Source organism: Lampris incognitus, chromosome 14, assembly GCF_029633865.1.
Source record: "Lampris incognitus isolate fLamInc1 chromosome 14, fLamInc1.hap2, whole genome shotgun sequence".
Classification (NCBI taxonomy): Eukaryota; Metazoa; Chordata; class Actinopteri; order Lampriformes; family Lampridae; genus Lampris; species Lampris incognitus.
In genome coordinates, this window is record NC_079224.1 from 35,487,064 (window position 1) to 35,505,256 (window position 18,193).

General features: G+C 44.3%; 1 protein-coding gene across 1 annotated transcript; it reads left to right on the top strand.

Annotated features, from left to right (window-relative positions):
- Positions 1–669: 669 nt before the first annotated feature.
- On the top strand, positions 670–17,859 carry ap1g2 (adaptor related protein complex 1 subunit gamma 2). The gene is made up of 22 exons (XM_056293587.1): positions 670–769; positions 1,616–1,820; positions 2,693–2,817; positions 3,322–3,463; positions 4,809–4,905; positions 5,021–5,097; positions 5,216–5,311; positions 6,585–6,665; positions 6,860–6,958; positions 7,685–7,740; positions 8,904–9,017; positions 9,714–9,854; positions 11,606–11,660; positions 12,156–12,278; positions 12,399–12,488; positions 13,638–13,765; positions 14,282–14,386; positions 14,637–14,784; positions 14,905–15,076; positions 15,389–15,540; positions 17,065–17,163; positions 17,309–17,859. Exons 2-22 carry the CDS (start codon positions 1,620–1,622, stop codon positions 17,408–17,410), a joined length of 2,403 nt encoding a protein of 800 aa, XP_056149562.1. The 5' UTR covers positions 670–769; positions 1,616–1,619; the 3' UTR covers positions 17,411–17,859.
- Positions 17,860–18,193: the final 334 nt, after the last annotated feature.

Consider the following 18,193-nt stretch of genomic DNA (forward strand, 5'->3'; position numbering starts at 1 on the left):
ATTAAGTAAAAGTAACACAAATGAGTATCAAACACAATAGAGTAAGAATAAATGCTTAATATGTAAGAACTTGAATGGCACTTGTGATGCCAATTAAGTGATGGTAGTTAAGTGACAAAAAAAGAGTGCATTGAAGGATAATAATGAAGTCAGTAAAAATATAATGGTGTCCTTGTTGAAGCAAGCACACTATGAAGTAGGCAAAGAAAAGCTACAGAATACATCACTAAAACTACTGCACAATAAGACACAAATAGAGGTCATGCACACTCTCTCACCCCTGTGATTGCAGTAAGAAAATGGGATCAAGCTTACATTGGGAGCAGTCAAGTTATTTATAGAGCACGTTTAAAAACGACCAAAGTGCTGTACAACATAAGACAGTGGATATATGGAACAGAGCAAAGTAACAGGGACAAGACTAACTATGACAAAGAGCACCTCAGCTAGCCTTAATATGAGGGAGTTTTTCCTCCACAGTCAAATGGAAGCAGATGTCGGTTGTCTCTTGCTGCATATTGCACCTGCTCGTCATGCATATTTTATATCCACCAGTTGGGACACCTGACGTACAGTTTACGGGAGGGGGGCGGAGTCACGCACGGTGTGAGTTCAGATTCCGGAAGTTATGGGATAGTATTAGCGTCAGTCAGCCCGTAGTCTGCATACATTGGGGCTTCCCTTCAACAAATTACTGCCACATATCTATCTGGAGGTCGTTTGAAATCTGTCGATTTGGATATTGGAAAAGTCGCTGAACAACGAGCTGGTACGTTTTGTTTTGTACTCAGAGCGTTTTGTCAACGTAAAGAAAAAAAAACGGAAGCTATGCCAGCCAAAAGCGTCTGGCTATGCTAGCCAGCTAGCTAGCTAATGTCTTCAGCCACATCAGGCTTGGCAGCATCTGTCAGGGTGTGTAGTGAGTTTGACTTTTTGCCACGTTAGTCTTTTTTTAAAAACCAGATCCTTATGAATGAATAACGCCAATAACTAACAAATCTGTTTCCAAAATAATAATTGTCTGCTTAGTTTAAAACGGGATATATTAAAGGTCATGTTAAATGAACTGGTTTTAAGACAGCTCAGCACATTAACAAATCCATCTCGTGTGCTGTTCCCTGAAACACGATTTCAAAATGTTAATTAAAAAATTAAATATTTTGAGGTTTAATTGTGAAATACACAATGACTGTACAGCACAGTAATAGCAGCTTGGTTGCTTGCAATGACATTTTCTGTTATGAACACACTAAGGTAAAACAGAAATAAAGAATAAAGAACAGAAATAAAGAATAAAGAACAGCAATGTCAAACAAAAGGGAAGGAATTATATATAAATTGAGATGCAGTCGGAATATTAAAGTACTCTTATCAATAATAATGAGTATAATCATATGAAGACATAAGATTTAAAAAAATCAACAAACTAGAAAGAGGCTGTGAGAGCAAATATGACAAATATTTTTTGCTGTATTTTTAATTTTGCTGTGTCCTTTGTCACCTTTTTTATTGCTGCATGCTATGTTGTTTTATTGTATCTCCTTCTTCCTCGCATACACATACACATACATACACATACACACACACACACACACACACACACACACACATGCAGAGCCATGTCTCCAACAGTGCGTCTTCAGGAGATGATTCGTGTGATCAGGTCAGCGAGGACACAGGGTGAGGAGCGGGGTGTCATCCAGAGAGAGTGTGCTGCCATTCGGGCACAGTTTAGACAAGCCGATAATGGGGGTCGCTCTCACAACCTGGCCAAGCTGCTCTATGTGCACATGCTGGGCTACCCGGCTCACTTTGGTCAGGTCAGTGGATTTCGCCTATGCATATCACATGGTCATTAACACCTGTCACAGCATTTACGTACTTCATTAGCTCAATCCATTTGGCTTAATGGGGAAGATACTGTCTGTTTAAAGAGAGATTGTCCTTCTAAACCAAGAGATCTGGGTTCCAACTTTGTGTTGCTAAGCAGCCTTCCTGCCACAGTGTCCTTGACCAGCACCCTCATTTGCTACCAGCTCTGGTCGTCCTGTTATATTTTTCTGATCAAGCAAAAAGAGGATAATCACATGGAGATTATTAAAGTTCAAAGTGTGAGCGGGCGTCCAGGTAGCGTAGCGGTCTATTCCATTGCCTAACAACACGGAGATCACCGATTCGAATCCCCATGTAACCTCTGGCTTGGTCGGCCGTCTACAGACACAATTGGCCGTGTCTGCGCCTGCGGGTGGGAAGCTGGATGTGGGTATGTGTCCTGGTCGCTGCACTAGCGCCTCCTCTGGTCGGTCAGGGCACCTGTTCAGGGGGGAGGGGGAACTGGGGGGAATAGTGTGATCCCCCCACGCGCTACATCCTCCTTGTGAAACTCCTCACTGTCAGGTAAAAGAAGCGGCTGGCGACTCCACATGTATTGGATGAGGCATGTGATAGTCTGCAGCCCTCCCCAGATCAGCTGAGGGGGTGGCGCAGCGACCGGTGGGCTCAGAAGAGTGGGATAATTGGCCAGGTACAATTGGGGAGAAAAAGGGGGGGAAATCCAAAAAAAAAAGTTTGGAGTGTGATTACTGTTATTAATACATGATTTTAGATCTGGTTTTATGTATTTTTTCCTGATTCAACGGTCGTATGCAATAACTTTGTTTTGCTTAACATTTAGAGTTGTTCTTGATTCCAGATGGAGTGTGTTCGACTTATAGCCAGCCCTCGCTACAGTGAGAAGCGTGTGGGTTACCTGGGCGCTATGATGCTGCTGGATGAGAAGCAAGATGCCAGCCTGCTCATCACCAACTCCATAAAAAAGTAAGGACTGTCTCAACCTCCCAGAGAGAGCCAGCAATCTCAACCAGATAGATATCTGAGCGAGTAGGAGGAACTCTTTCACATTCAACGCTCTTTATGGCTGAGAGTCACTGATTAACACATCTTCAAATCACACAGGGGAGAACTAATCAGCTGGTGTAATGCTGATTTGGAAAGAAAACTTGGATACACATGGTCCTCCTTGGAATATGGTTAGAAATCACTGCTTTAGACCGTCTGTCAAAATTCCTAGACATCGACATAATTCTGAGATGTTTATGTGGAATAAAGTATATGGATATTCTGGCAGACAAGAGATGGAAAGAGACTGGATAATAGAAGATAATAGATTCAGGGTATTTTAGACAGTGGACATACAGCGGGATATGCCAACATGGTTTCCGTAAAATAAACTATGCTTTTATTTCTTGTCATCACTGAATATATGCAGCATTTCCTGCAAGTGCCTTTTTATATTTGTGGGATTGTTTGTGTGTGTTTCAGTGACCTGTCTCACAGTAGCCAGTATGTGCGGTCCCTGGCCCTGTGCACACTGGCCTGCATGGGCTCAGCTGAAATGTGCAGGGACCTGGCACCTGAGATTGAACGGCTACTCCATGCATCCGTCTCCTACATCAAGAAGAAGGTCTGGATTACTTAAGCTGTGTTTTTGTTTACATTCTGGCATTTCACAGGTAACGGTATCGTCTCATTGGCATAATTAACTAATCACAGTAGGAAATATTTTCCTGTCTCAATGCCAAAAGACAGTTATTAGAATGGTTGTTTCAAACTGTGACATGCAAAAACATACACACGAATTTGTCTTGAATATAGGGAATACACAGTGAGACAGGTTGACGGACAGGTTGATGGACAAGATCAGGCAGGAGTCTCCATGGACGATGATGTTCGCGAATGACATTGTGATCTGTAGCGAGAGTAGGATGCAGGTTGAGGAGAGCCTTGAGAGGTGGAGGTATGCACTGGAGAGGAGGAATGAAAGTCAGCAGGAGCAAGACGGAATACCTATGCATGAATGAGAGGGAGGATACTGGAATGGTCACGACGCAAGGATTGGAGGTGACGAAGGCATATGAGTTTAAATACTTGGGGTCAACTGTCCAAAGTAATCGGGAGTGTAGGAGAAAGGTGAAGAAGAGAGTGCAGGCAGGGTGGAGTGGGTGGAGAAGAGTGTCAGGAGTGATTTGTGACAGAAGGGTACCAGCAAGAGTTAAAGGGAAGGTTTATAAGATGGTTGTGAGACCAGCTATGTTATATGGTTTGGAGACAGTGGCACTGATGAAAAGACAGGAGGCGGAGCTGGAGGTGGCAGAGTTGAAGATGCTAAGATTTTCATTCGGGATGAGGAAGAAAGACAGAATTAGGAATGATTATATTAGAGGGACCACTCAAGTTAGACGGTTTGGAGACAAAGCAAGAAAGGCAAGATTGAGATGGCTTGGACATGTGTGGAGGAGAGATGCTGGGTATATTGGGAGAAGGATGCTGAATATGGAGTTGCCAGGGAAGAGGAAAAGAGGAAGGCCAAAAAGGAGGCTTATGGATGTGGTGAGGGAAGACATCAGGTGGCTGGTGTGACAGAGGAAGATGCAGAAGATAGGAAGAAATGGAAATGGATGATTTGCTGTGGCGACCCCTAACGGGAGCAGCCAAAGGTAGTGGTGGTAGATAGGGAATACATAGTGAGAAAAACATGTGGACTTGTGGGTCCAGTCTAACTTATACTACCTTAGACATCAGAATGAAATAGTATAACTAAGTAGCCTATCTAGATTATTATTCCCGCGACCCTGTGTAGGATAAGCTGTTTGGATAATGGATGGATGGATAGATTGTTATTATTATTATTATTGTTGTAATTAGATTATTATTTTCTGTATTGTTGGCCTAAGGTTCTTTGAAGCAGCAAGATGGGCTAGAGTTGTAATGATGTAATACTGTTAATGTCCCCTTTTGCCCACTCTAAGGCCGCTCTGTGTGCCGTTCACATTGTGAGAAAAGTGCCAGAACTGGGAGAGCTCTTCACCCCTACCGCTCGTTCACTGCTATCAGAGAAGAACCACGGTAAGTGGGTACACTCTTATATTGTGTATCAGTGTTATGTTTTACTATTTATGTTCATGATAATAAGTGTTGTCATCTGAAATTGGCCATTGGTTTTGGTTCCATTCATCTGAAGGTGTGTTGCATGGGGCTGTGATTCTGATCACTGAACTGTGTGAGCAAAGTCCAGAGACACTGGGGCGCTTCCGAAAGGTAAAGTGAACCAAGAAGGCCTTTCACACACAACACAAACAAGGTTTTGATCTGATGTATCAAATCAGTGTAATTATATATGATTGTGTGTGTGTGTGTGTGTTTTCCCGTGTCCCAGGCAGTGCCAGAGCTGGTTCAGATGTTGAGAGGATTGGTGATGTCAGGGTACTCCCCAGAGCACAACGTGGCAGGAATCAGTGACCCCTTCCTACAGGTTAGCCTGGCCTCCACACTTCTAACACAGGGGTCCCCAACCTTATTTTGCACAGCAGACCGGTTTAATATTCACAATATTCTTGTAGACCGACCAACGGGGGGTGTTAATCACGATCAGAACGTAGGTTAGGTTTATAAGTCAATAGCATCATAACATTTACGTAACGTTTCGATATTAAACACACATCGCATATTTTCACATAAAAACATTGCAACTCACCAGTATCACTGAATCAGTGGGCACCATGGGCTTGTTTCCCTGCAAGAAGGCAAGTCATGACATGTGAGTCATTGGTCATAATAAAGCCATATTTAGGTACGACTCATCATATTTCCTTTTGAAAGAAGCTTTTTTTTCAGTCTAGGCCTCTGCTATCTCATCATCGTTAGACCTTTTATAGACCTCTACCTCTTCTGAAGAAACTCTCAAGTGACATTTGTTTTTTACTCATGGTAGCTAGCTAGTTGCAACACACACATCAAGAAGGTAAGTAGGTGATAACTGACTGATGACCTTGCGTGTGTTGCATTACTCAAGTTCAGCATCTGTATCCTCATCCTGTTGTGGGTGTGACCGGGACTGGTGAGGAAGGGTGCAACACAGACAGACCATGCCGTGTTCAATGTAATTGCCGCACAAATAGCCTATAATGCTGTATCAGAATCAGAAGCACTTTGTCATTACATTTCATGCACTTGTGCACATGAAATTAAACAAAACATTGTTTCCCCCAGCCCGCAACACAAAGACAAAAACACATCCAAGAAGAACTACAAGGACACATATATCCAACCTAACACATACTATATCTAAACTAAACACACAAAAAAAAAACACTGTCCAGGAGAACGAACACCAGTCGGGATGACTGTCGGAACTGCCGGTCTGCATGAGCTAGCAGTTAGCTTAGCCCATGCAGACCGGCAGTTCTGACCTCATCCTATAATAATAATGATATATATAATAAACATATAAACATAATATATGTTTATTTTTCAGAGTTTTTTTTTAAATATTTTATTCATTTTGTAGAATCATCATTTTCTCGTGGCCTGGTAGCAAATGCTTTGCAGCCCAGTGCCGGTCCATGGCCCAGTGGTTGTGGACCGCTGTTCTAACATACCAAATATCTATATCTCTATCCCTCTGTCTTTATCTGTCTCTTTCTTTCGCTCTCGTGGTTGTTAACTCAGACTACGTAAATAACCAGTGTGCTGTCATACTCGGACTCTCTCTGCTGCTCAACCCCCTTCTCTCTCTCCATCCTCAGGTGCGCATTTTGAGGTTGCTGAGAATCCTTGGCCGCAATAATGATGCGGCCAGCGATGCGATGAATGACGTACTTGCCCAGGTCAACATTCTCTTAACACATCTAAATTAGCTGAAGAAAACCCTTTTTAATAGCCTCTGCCTTGTAATAACCTTATTTGTTGTATCTAATGTTAGTGCATCCCTAGATAACACCTGGCTCAAATAAAAGCATTGCGTGTTCTTGTATAATTGTTTTCATGACGTGTGTGTGTATGTGTATGTCTTATGGTGCAGGTTGCTACCAACACAGACAGCAGTAAGACTGCGGGCAGCGCCGTGCTTTATGAGACCGTTCTGACTGTGATGGACATCAACTCGGAGAGCGGCCTCAGGGTGAGAAATAAACATTACCTGGTGGGCGTCCGGGTAGCATGGCAGTCTATTCTGTTGCCTACCAACACAGGGCTCACCGTTTCTAATTCCCGTGTTACCTCCGGCTTGGTTGGTCATCCCTGCAGACACAATTAGCTGTGTCTGCAGGTGGGAAGCCGGATGTGGGTATGTGTCCTGGTCACTGCACTAGCACCTGCTCTGATCGGTCGGGGCGCCTGTTCGGGGGGGGAGGGGGAACTGGGGAGAATAGCATGATCCTCCCTCATGCTACGTCCCCCTGGTGAAACTCCTCACTGTCAGGTGAAAAGAAGCAGCTGGCGACTCCACATGTATTGGAGGAGGCGTGCAGTAGTCTGCAGACCTCCCCGGATCCACACGGGGTGGAGCAGCGACCGGGACAGCTCAGAAGAGTAGGGTAATTTGCCGGGTACAATTGGGGAGAAAAAGTGGGGGGTGACATCACCTGATACCCACGGTATCCACATAGTGGTTGTTGTGTATTTCAATCAGTAAGTCACTATAGACTGCTTGATTGAGATTTCCAGTTGTTTGGCCCAGTATTTAGCTGCTGTTCCAAATGTAGCTTCAATGTAAATTACTAACCCCCGCTGCTTTGTTTTTGTGGAGCAATGGTAAGTAAATCATTGTATTTTAGAAAAAAGGAAATCCTTGGTGGGTTGACGTTTGCGTGTGACTAACCTCTGTCCTTTGGGATGTGGTTTGTAGATCCTGGCCGTCAACATCCTGGGAAGATTTCTACTCAACAATGACAGGAACATTCGGTTCGTACCACTTTTTTCCTTCATTGTTGCTCGTTATTTCTCAAGGTCATTGTACCGTTTCTGTTCCACAAGGCGATTGGCTAAACTCTGTAACTGTTCACGAGCCAAGTTTCCTAGCTAATCGTTTTTCCCAGAACCCATTTTAGAGTCACATCAGAGGGTTGCTATATGCAACTGATGATCCTTTAATTACAGGCTGCTTTGCTCATTTTTTCATCAGGCAGTTTTGAGGCAAATGAAGGCTGTTTGGTTTGTCTCTCCAGACAGGCTTTTCAGGTTCAAACCACAGTCCCCTTGATGGTGGCAAGGCTTTGCCACAGTGATACGACTAGTTTATGCCCCAAGAGTCCAATTCTGCCTAGCCTGCTTTGACTAGTTAACATCTTTCCCATGAATACAGACATAGCTAGTCATGTTTATGAGCTGCGGTTCTCAGGAAGTCTAACGGTTTGGCTATTTAGAAATTACAGTTATGTAGAACTATAAGAAAACTTGAATATTTGCTCATTTAAAAAAAAAATCCCTGATTTGTTTTCTAGATCCTGCTTTTGAGCTACAGACTTAAAATGTCACAGAAATATATCGGGCATCTGGGTAGAATAGTGGTCTATTCTGTTGCCTACCAACACGGGGATCGCCGGTTCGAATCCCCGTGTTACCTCCGGCTTGGTCGGGCGTCCCTACAGACACAATTGACCGTGTCTGCAGGTGGAAGCCGGATGTGGGTATGTGTCCTGGTTGCTGCACTAGTGCCTCCCCTGGTCAGTCAGGGCGCCTGTTTGGGGGGGAGGGGGAACTGGGGAGAATAGCGTGATCCTCCCACGCGCTACATCCCCCTGGTGAAACTCCTCACTGTCAGGTGAAAAGAAGTGGCTGGCGACTCCACATGTATCGGAGGAGGCATGTGGTAGTCTGCAGCCCTCCCGGGATTGGCAGAGGGGGTGGAGCAGCAACCAGGACAGCTCAGAAGAGTGGGGTAATTGGCCAGATACAATTGAGGTGGGAAAAAAAATCTCACAGAAATGGACTTGCAATTAAGAAAGGAGCAATAAACAAGCTATCACTGAATTCTACTCTGCCGGTGCTTCATCGCACCACAGTATGATAGACCCAAAATGAATGTGCTTTTCTTTTTTTTTTTTTTTTGTCATATCTGTTGTCAGGTATATTGCTATGACCTCCCTTCAAAAGATTGTTTCAACAGACCACAATGCCGTGCAGCGTCACAGGGGCACCATAGTGGACTGCCTCAAAGACCAGGATGCTTCTGTCAAACGGTAACAGGGTTCTTTCTAGTAAAGCATACCCATCACACCACTGATACGCAAGACTTGATGTTGTAACACCATACTTTTCATATATGTGCTTAAATACGTGTTTTGATTGAACGGTCACTGTGATGACTTTTCATCATCATTTGCCTGATAGGAGGACTGAGTTACTGCTGGCCTGGGATCAGTTCACTTTTCAAATCAGTGAAGTTGATGTTCTTTCAGCTTGAAAATCTTTGAATACATAAGTAATTTATACAGCCACATTATGTTTTGAGCATTTAGCTAACAAACTTATCCGGAGCAGTGCCAACTTACTGTGTGTTACAGGGTAATGTAAAGATAAAGAAGATAAGTGATTTTCTTTTCCCTCGCTGTTAAAGAGCTCTAGCATGTTAAGGGCTCAGTGCCTTGCTAAAGGACACTTCAACAGGCCAGCTCCTCCTATTTTGAAGGCTGGTCTCCCCACTCACATCACAAGTCTGTCCAAAGAAACATACGTAGGACAAGTGTTCTCTCTCTCTCTCTCTCTCTCTCTCTCTCTCTCTCTCTCTCTCTCGTTCTGTCATTTCTAGTTCCACTTTAGTTTGAAATCAACTGTGAATGGAAAGTGAAATGATTCCAGCCCTGATTAAGCATGTGCTACATCCTCAGGCCAATACGTTAATGATTGATAAATGTAATCTGTGCTCGACTGTCCAGCCGTGCATTGGAGCTGTCCCTGGCCCTGGTGTCAGCCATCAACATCCGCTCTATGATGAAGGAGCTGCTCCTCTTCCTCTCCTCCTGCCCGCCTGAGCTCAAGGCTCAAACAGCTTGCGGCATATTCAATGCCGCTGAGAGGTAAAGGCCAAACACACATAAGAGTAGGTATGGCTATGCATGAACACTGCACACTTATCAATGTGTGCAAGTACACACACATTCATGCTCGGGTTGGGTGATCGTTTCTGTTTTCATATCGTCCAATCGTGGCTACTCCAGATCACCAAAAGGCAACCCAATTGTCAGGGGGGCGGCGGGATTAGGAGGGTGTGTGTGTAGGGGGGGCAGGGGGTTTACATCACAGCATAGCAGTAAAATGCCAGCATGGACGTCATAGCATCTGACGCAGCTTTGAAATAATCGATTTGTAATTGCTTGCTTTCTGCAAGCAATATGGTTAAAGTTACATGAATAAAAATTTATAAAAGATTGTGAACATTTTATTTAAAATATTTAAACATTAAAAAAAAATCTATTTAATAGCAATGTCAAACAATGGCTCTTTTTTAAAAGTCTGTGTGTCTGTGCTTGGTGTGACAATATCACAGCATCATGTTCCATTTAACATTATCTCTAATATCCATCCATTATCCAAGCCGCTTATCCCAATCGGGGTCACAGGATGCTGGATCCTATCCCAGCAGTCATTGGGTGGCAGGCAGGGAGACACATATCCATAAAGTTAACTACTCTTATGGAGTGCAAAGTTTTGATGAGCAGCCATGTGGAGAACGGAGATGTGGGGTGTCAGATCCATGGAACAAAAGACAGCAAACTGGTTTGTTTTGGGGGTTTTTTTGTTGCCATTTTCCACCTTTTATTAGATAGTGACAGTAGAGAGAGAGAGAGGGGAAAGGCAGGGAAGAGAGGGGATGACGTGCAGCAAAAGGCCCAAGCTGGATTTGAACTCGGGCTGCTGCGGTAAGGACTCAACCGTATGTGGTACCACTCTACCAAGTGAGCCACTGGGGCGCCCCCAGCAAACTGGTTTGTAATTAAGGAAATCAAAATTCACTCGTCAACTCATGCTGATTAGGGCTCAGTAGGCGAACATGCCGCTCCACCAGAAACATCTCTAAAGGGGCGTCCGGGTAGCATAGCAGTCTATTCCGTTGCCTACCAGCACGGGGATCACCGTGATCAGCGTGATCCTCCCACACTCTATGTCCCCCTGGCGAAACTCCTCACTGTCAGGTGAAAAGAAGTGGCTGGTGACTCCACATGTACTGGAGGAGGCATGTGGTAGTCTGCAGCCCTCCCCGGATCAGCAGAGGGGGGTGGAGCAGCGACCAGGATGACTCAGGGAACGGGGTGATTGGCCAGGTACAATTTGGGAGAAAAAGGGAGAAAAAAAATCTCTAAATGCACAGTTGGGTGCACATTCTAGAGATGATCTTTATAGCATCTTAGTTCTGATAGTAAGTTAGTTAAAATTGCTTTAATATTGTTGGAGGAAAAACCAATTTTCAATTATCCCTTCAGTTGAAAATATACGATCCGCTTGCCAATCGGTACAAGCATGATTCATGCACATATGACTTCATCACGCACACTTTTTTTTTTGTGTGTGTGTGTCTATGTGTGTGTGTGCCTAGGAGTCTTACTCTGTGTCTGTCTCCATCCTTACTTATGTCCCTTTCTGTTTCAGTAGTACTGCAGTTATGAAAAGCTTTCCTTGTTTCTTTATGCAGTACTGTATGACGTTCCAGCATTTAGATGAGCAGGGAAGAGTGGGACGTAATGGTGTGTATGCATGTGTCCAAGCCCTGAGCACCACTGAGTGTGTGTGTGTCTGTGTGTGTCTGTGTGTGTGTCTCTGTCTCTGTCAGGTATGCTCCCTCCCAGCGCTGGCACATTGACACCATCCTGCATGTCCTCACCACGGTAAATACAGACTGCCACTGTGCCTGCCTCCCTTTAAATGGATGGGCTTTGTACTCACAGTCACCCGTTTGACTTGTCCTGCGCTATCTATGACTCTGATGTTGATGTTCCTAGTTATGATGAACCCTTTCTTCTGGAGTACTGTTTTGCCCTTTGCATCATTCTCAGTGTTCATTTTTCCTTCTATATAACGGATTACTTGACAAGGAAATGGTTGGCATAGCGGCTAATCCTTTTCTTAATTCTCTTAAAGGAATAAATCAGTGTAGTGAAAGGTTAAGGGTGGGGGATTTATGAAAAAAATAATTCTTAATCCACATCTAGTACATTGTCTTTACAATTCCCAATACCTGCTACATTCTAACCTAGTTTAATGCCATTGTATTCAGACCCACATACTTTCCCTGCGTGTGTGTGCGCGCGCGTGTGTGTGTGTATACACGTACTTGTGTGTGTGTGTACTCGCGTGTGTAACTGTCGCTCCCTCTCTGTCAGGCAGGGGGTGACGTGAGAGACGAGACGGTGCCCAACCTGATCCAGCTCATCACCACCACCTCCGAACTGCACTGTTACACAGTCCACAAGCTCTACAGGGCTCTTGTTACCGATATCTCCCAGGTGTGTGTGTGTGTGTTTGTTTGTTTGTTCCCTGTTCAGAAGTGAAGCATGTCTCAGTTTTATTGTTATGTGCACACCCATGTTGAGAAATTGAAATATTTTCTTGGTGTGTTTGTGCAGCAGTCCCTGGTGCAGGTGGCCTGCTGGTGTATAGGGGAGTATGGAGACCTGCTACTTCGGGGAGAGTGTGAGGAGACCGAGCCTGTTCAGGTACACGGAATCAAACAAAGGTTGAGTTAGGGGACGGGAAACAGGATGCGATCTATACCACAGCTTTTAGTGGAGCTTACTTTTTAGTCACTTTTTGGGTGGCATGTGTGAGAGGAGTTATTATGGTGTAAAAGTAATGGATCGATATTCTTTATCTACTTATAATTTACAATGTTGCATTGGAAGTCAATCTCTAATTTTAGTCTGAGATAATACTATCCATTTCAGCTGAGCAGTGACTTTGAGAGTCAGCATTGTGACATGAGACAGTTTTCTCCACAGAAAGTTGAATCAATTCAGCTGGACACAATGTGTATTAGGAGAAATGTTTCATCAGCCATCTAGGTGACCTCTTCAGTCTCAACTGACTGCAGGTATCCAAACCCTTATAAACAATACAGTTGCATAACGACCAAACCAACAATCGGTTTCATATGCAAATTGCTTTGACCATTAACAAGAGCAACAATGGTCATGTGTACTGTTCACAGAGGGTTGGGGAATAGTTGCAATCACAGCATTGTAAGATGGCGACAGATGTACTCTTAGCCCCCCCTTGGTTCAGGGATGGTCATTCCCTCTTCACACAGATGGCCTCTTTGACTCCCCGTTCAAACCAGCGTTCCTCCCTATTAAGGATGTGCACATCCTCATCCTTGAAAGAGTGGCCACTGGCCTGTAGATGGGTGTAGAATGTGGAGTCCTGGTCTGATGCGTTAGCTCTTCGGTGTTGTGCCATCCTCTTCACCAGCGTTTGATTGGTTTCCCCGATGTACAAGTCATGGCAATCTTCCCGGCACTTAACAGCATGCATTATGTTGGTCTGTTTGTGCCGGTGGACCCGATCCTTGGGGTGGACCAATTTCTAGCACACTTGGTGGTCCAATTTCTGGTCCACCAGAAATGGTTAATGGTCACTGCAATTTGCATATGAAACCGGTCATTGTTTCGGCCGTTATGCAGCCGTGCTGTTTATAAGGGTGGGGATACCTGCAGTCAGTTGAGACTGAAGAGGTCACTTAGATGAGTGATGAAACATATCTCCCAATAAATGTTGTGTCCAGATGAACTGATTCAGCTTTCTGTCATTTCCCTACCTGAATTATTGAACATGCATCAAGACTTTTCTCCACCATCCTACTGTACCAGGTCACTGAGGACGATGTCTTGGACGCCCTGGAAGCGGTGCTACAGTCCCACATGTCGTCCCCGGCAACCAGAGGCTTCGCTCTCACAGCCATCATGAAACTAAGCACGCGCATCACTGACAATGTGAAGTAAGTAGTAGAGATACAGAGTCATTTCTTTTATTTTCTTGCAGTCATGGAAGGAACAAGGTTTTAATCTCACTGACAACTCTTAGCCAACATCAAATCTATATGCTTATCTGGTAGCTGGAACGGCTCCCTCACCTGGAGACGGGCCACTTTAAAAGAGATTTGTTCCTTCTGCCATTGAAGTTCTGAACTCACTGAACCTCTAAACTTTTGTGTTAACGTATTGTTGTCTCCCTGTTCTCTATGTATGTTGTATGGTATGTATAGTATATGTACATGTATTTACTGTGAGGCTTTGTTAAGAAGGTGAAAACAAATATCCTCTTCTAGGTCAATAAAGTATATATATATCTAATCTATCGTTGTAGTTTTTGTGCTTAATTTTTTTTAAACTGTCTATGTATAGATGGCTGAAAAATTCCACAACTAATATCAAAATAACCCTGCCTTCCTTCCCGAAACCCCAATGCGATAATTCTCCAACTTTCTCTCTCTCTCTCTCGTTGCCTCTGTCAGCCGGATCAGAAGCATCGTCAGCATCTATGGAAGTTGCATAGACTTGGAACTCCAACAGAGGGCAGTTGAGTACAACGCTCTGTTCAAAAAATATGACCACATGAGGTATGCTGTATTACGTACTGATGGAAAGCATAATTGTGTTGATTGTGTACACACAATCATAGCTTATTGAGTTATAGGGGTGTTTTTCCTCTTAAGATGATATGAAATTATGATTGTTTTACATGTACTGGTATATATTTGCATGGCTACAGCTGTCAGTAGCATTACAGCTGATTATGAAATTTGTTTCTCTCTTGGGAGCTGCACTCTGCCAACATTAAGCTGAGAGACCTCTTGCTTCTCCTCCCAGGGCAGCAGTGCTGGAGAGGATGCCTGTGATTGACAAGAGCTCCCTGGACCATACCAACGGAAAAGCATCAGGGGGGACTGTCAATGACATGGAGCCAACCAAACTCAAGCAGGGAGAGCCAGTGTTGGCACAACAGCCTGCTAACCAGGTAAAGGATAATGCTGCTTTAAACCGATAAATGCAACATCACACTAACTTACTAAGACTCCCCTAATAACTCAAATGGTGAAACTCTCACACACACACACTTGTCTTTGGTTTGCTGAAGGTGTGTGATCTTTTGGATTTGCTGAGTGGCTCTGAAGAGCCGCTCCAGCCCAGCCCAGCCCAGGGTCCGACAGTAGCCTGCCCACCCACAAACACAGCCAGCACGACCGGTGGAGACCTCCTAGATCTGCTAGGGGGCCTGGAGCTCACACCCTTGACACCCTTAACACCCGGTCAGTTACCCAGATAGACACATGCACACATAGCAGTAGAAAAAAGAGACTTAAATGACTGAAGAGTTGGAAAAGAAAGAAAGGATGATAAAGCAAATGTGGAAGGGTAAACAAGTGAAAAGAGTCAGGGGAGCAAGCAGAGTAAGATCAACAAGGAGAGAAAAATTAGGAGAAATATTGAAGTTGGGCTGACAGAATGAAGCAATAAAGGCGTTTCCAATATACTTTCTCAACATTGTTATACTTACACTTTTACTTTCTGTTGAGCCGACACTGTGTGTGTGCGCACGTGTTTGTGATTGTGTGCCATAGTGCCCACTGTGACAGTGTATGAGAAGAACGGCGTGACTGTGAAGCTCCATTGTGACAGACAGACAGATGTGGGATTAACGGCCACACTTACAGCCTCCAACACCAGCGACTCTGATATCAGCAGCTTCACCCTCCAGGCAGCAGTCCCCAAGGTAATCCATGATTGACAACACTTTTTAACTGAATCCTCTTAAAAATGTCCCATGCAGGTTCTTACATCGCTTTACTGAATGCCACATTTTGCGAACCAACTCCACTGGAAGCTGGTTTGTGGAGTCTAATGTGATCTGTACACCTCTGCCACCTCACTGCATGAATTCAATGATATTTCTGTCTTTTGCAATCGAGATGTGAAGTCAGAAAAAAAACCTATAAAAATATTTTTTTCTTCAGAGCTATTCATGGTCAGTTGTGACCAGTTTACATGATGGCAAAAGAATTCATGACTGGCTGCCTATTTTCACACCCATGCACACATCGGCCAATCACTGCAGAAAGTGGGCGCAGACTTCAGCATGTCAGTGTCAGAAAGTTAAACATTTTCAGACGCTACGCTCTACAATTATCCACTACTACTACTTTCGGCTGTTCCCGTTAGGGGTCGCCACAGCGGATCATCTGTTTCCATCTCTTCATGTCCTCTGCATCTTACTCTGTCACGCCACCTACCTGCATGTCCTCCCTCACCACATCCATAAACCTCCTCTTTGGTGTTCCTCTTGCCTGGCAGCTCCATCTTCAGCATCCTTCTCCCAATATACCCAGCATGTCTCCTCCACACATGTCCAAACCATCTCAAACCTTCCTCTCTTGCTTTGTCTCCAAACATTAACGAGTTTAATCGCTTGGGTTCAACTATTCAAAGTAACAGGGAGTGCAGAAGAGAGGTGAAGAAGAGAGTGCAGGCAGGGTGGAGTGGGTGGAGAAGAGTGTCAGGAGTGATTTGTGACAGAAGGGTACCAGCAGGAGTTAAAGGGAAGGTTCAGAAGATGGTTGTGAGACCAGCTATGTTACATGGTTGGGGACAGGGGCACTGATGAAAAGACAGGAGGCAGAGCTGGAGGTGGCAGAGTTGAACATGCTGAGATTTTCACAGGGAGTGACGAAGAAGGACAGGATTAGGAACGAGTATATTAGAGGGACCGCTCGGGTTGGACGGTTTGGAGACAAAGCAAGAGAGGCAAGATTGAGATGGCTTGGACATGTGTGGAGGAGAGATGCTGGTTATATTGGGAGAAGGATGCTGAATATGGAGCTGCCGGAGAAGAGGAAAAGAGGAATGCCAAAGAGGAGGTTTATGGATGTGGTGAGAGGACATGCAGGTAGCTGGCCTGACAAGAGGAAGATGCAGAGGACAGGAAAAAATGAAAAAGCATGATCCGCTGTGGCGACCCCTAACGGGAGCAGCCAAAAGTAGTAGATTGCTGTCTGCTCTACAATTATGAACCTGGGAAAAGGAGCTTTTCTGACTTTCCCAGTAGAATTTGGTTTGATGTTTGCAACTCACCTCAGCAGACCAATGTAATTCTCTATAGAAAGGTGCAGTCAACTTCTTGGTGATTCTGCACTTTAAATAAAATTGATTGATTGGTATGTTTTAAGGCAGCAAATTACACTGAATGTGTGTATGGTGGTTGTGGAGTTTCGTCTGACTGTTAATCTTCTTTCCCCCTCAGAGTGTCCAGTTACAGATGAAGGCCCCCTCAGGGGACTTTCTCCCAGCGCGAGGCACAGCAAACGTGACACAGACAGTGCTCCTCAACAACCCAAACAATGTACATATGGAATATGCACAGACGCATGCATACCCATAAATATATGCATGCATATATTTTTTTCCTGTCAAATTGGAATTGGGGGGCTAACATATGCCAGATGCAATATACACTTATTTACCATAAAACCTGCTTCACTCCCCAGGTGAACCTGAAGATGAGACTCCGTCTGTCCTACACCAGCCAGGCGTCGGTGTTTCAGGATACGGTGCAGGTCGATTCCTTCTCCAGCCCTGCCGACCAGTGATGCCTGTCAATAAGTGAAATAAGCCTCAAGACAAAAGTCAAGAGTCTGCGGATACATTTTAAGGCATTACCCATCATTTGGGGAAGGCTTCCTCCTGTCAGCCTCTTTGCACTACAACCTTATGTTTTCATCGCTCCAGGCGATGCCTTTCAAATCACTCTATTTGGTCATATTTGTTATATGGCTGCTGAGCACTGCTCTTTTAAAAAACTGATCACCAACGGACTTGCCTCTCAATATCATTAGTAGCCCCCCCCCCCCACTCTGAAACTCAAGTACAAATACGGCATGACCTGATGTGGTACAAACTCTGGTGTTTAATTCAGGTTGTCATCTACTGTCCTATGTACAAGTCAGCGATCTGCAGCTATCATATTGAAATACTGTTGTTTTCTTTCAGGGAATTTTGCAATCAGACCCTTCCATCAAAATATTGCCCAGTAGGCAGTAGAAAACAAATATTATTTTTCCATTGTCATTAGTTTTTTATTGCTGTTTTTACTTGATGAATGACCTTTCACCCATCATGTGGCTCATTACTATGATCAGTATAAGCCACATGAACAACTCTCGGAACACTACTTCATGCACACTACCTGCATTCCTATTTTTCCAGATGTCCCTCCTGAAGGTGTCACCTTCACCTTCTCTGTATAAAATTGCCTGTCCTGACCTCATACTAATGAATCTGTCAGAGAACATGAGATTTAACAGTGCAGAATTTTAAACAGGACTCATGCCCCCTTCAGCAGTCTGCTGTTGGTCCTCTCTCCTCCCTACCTC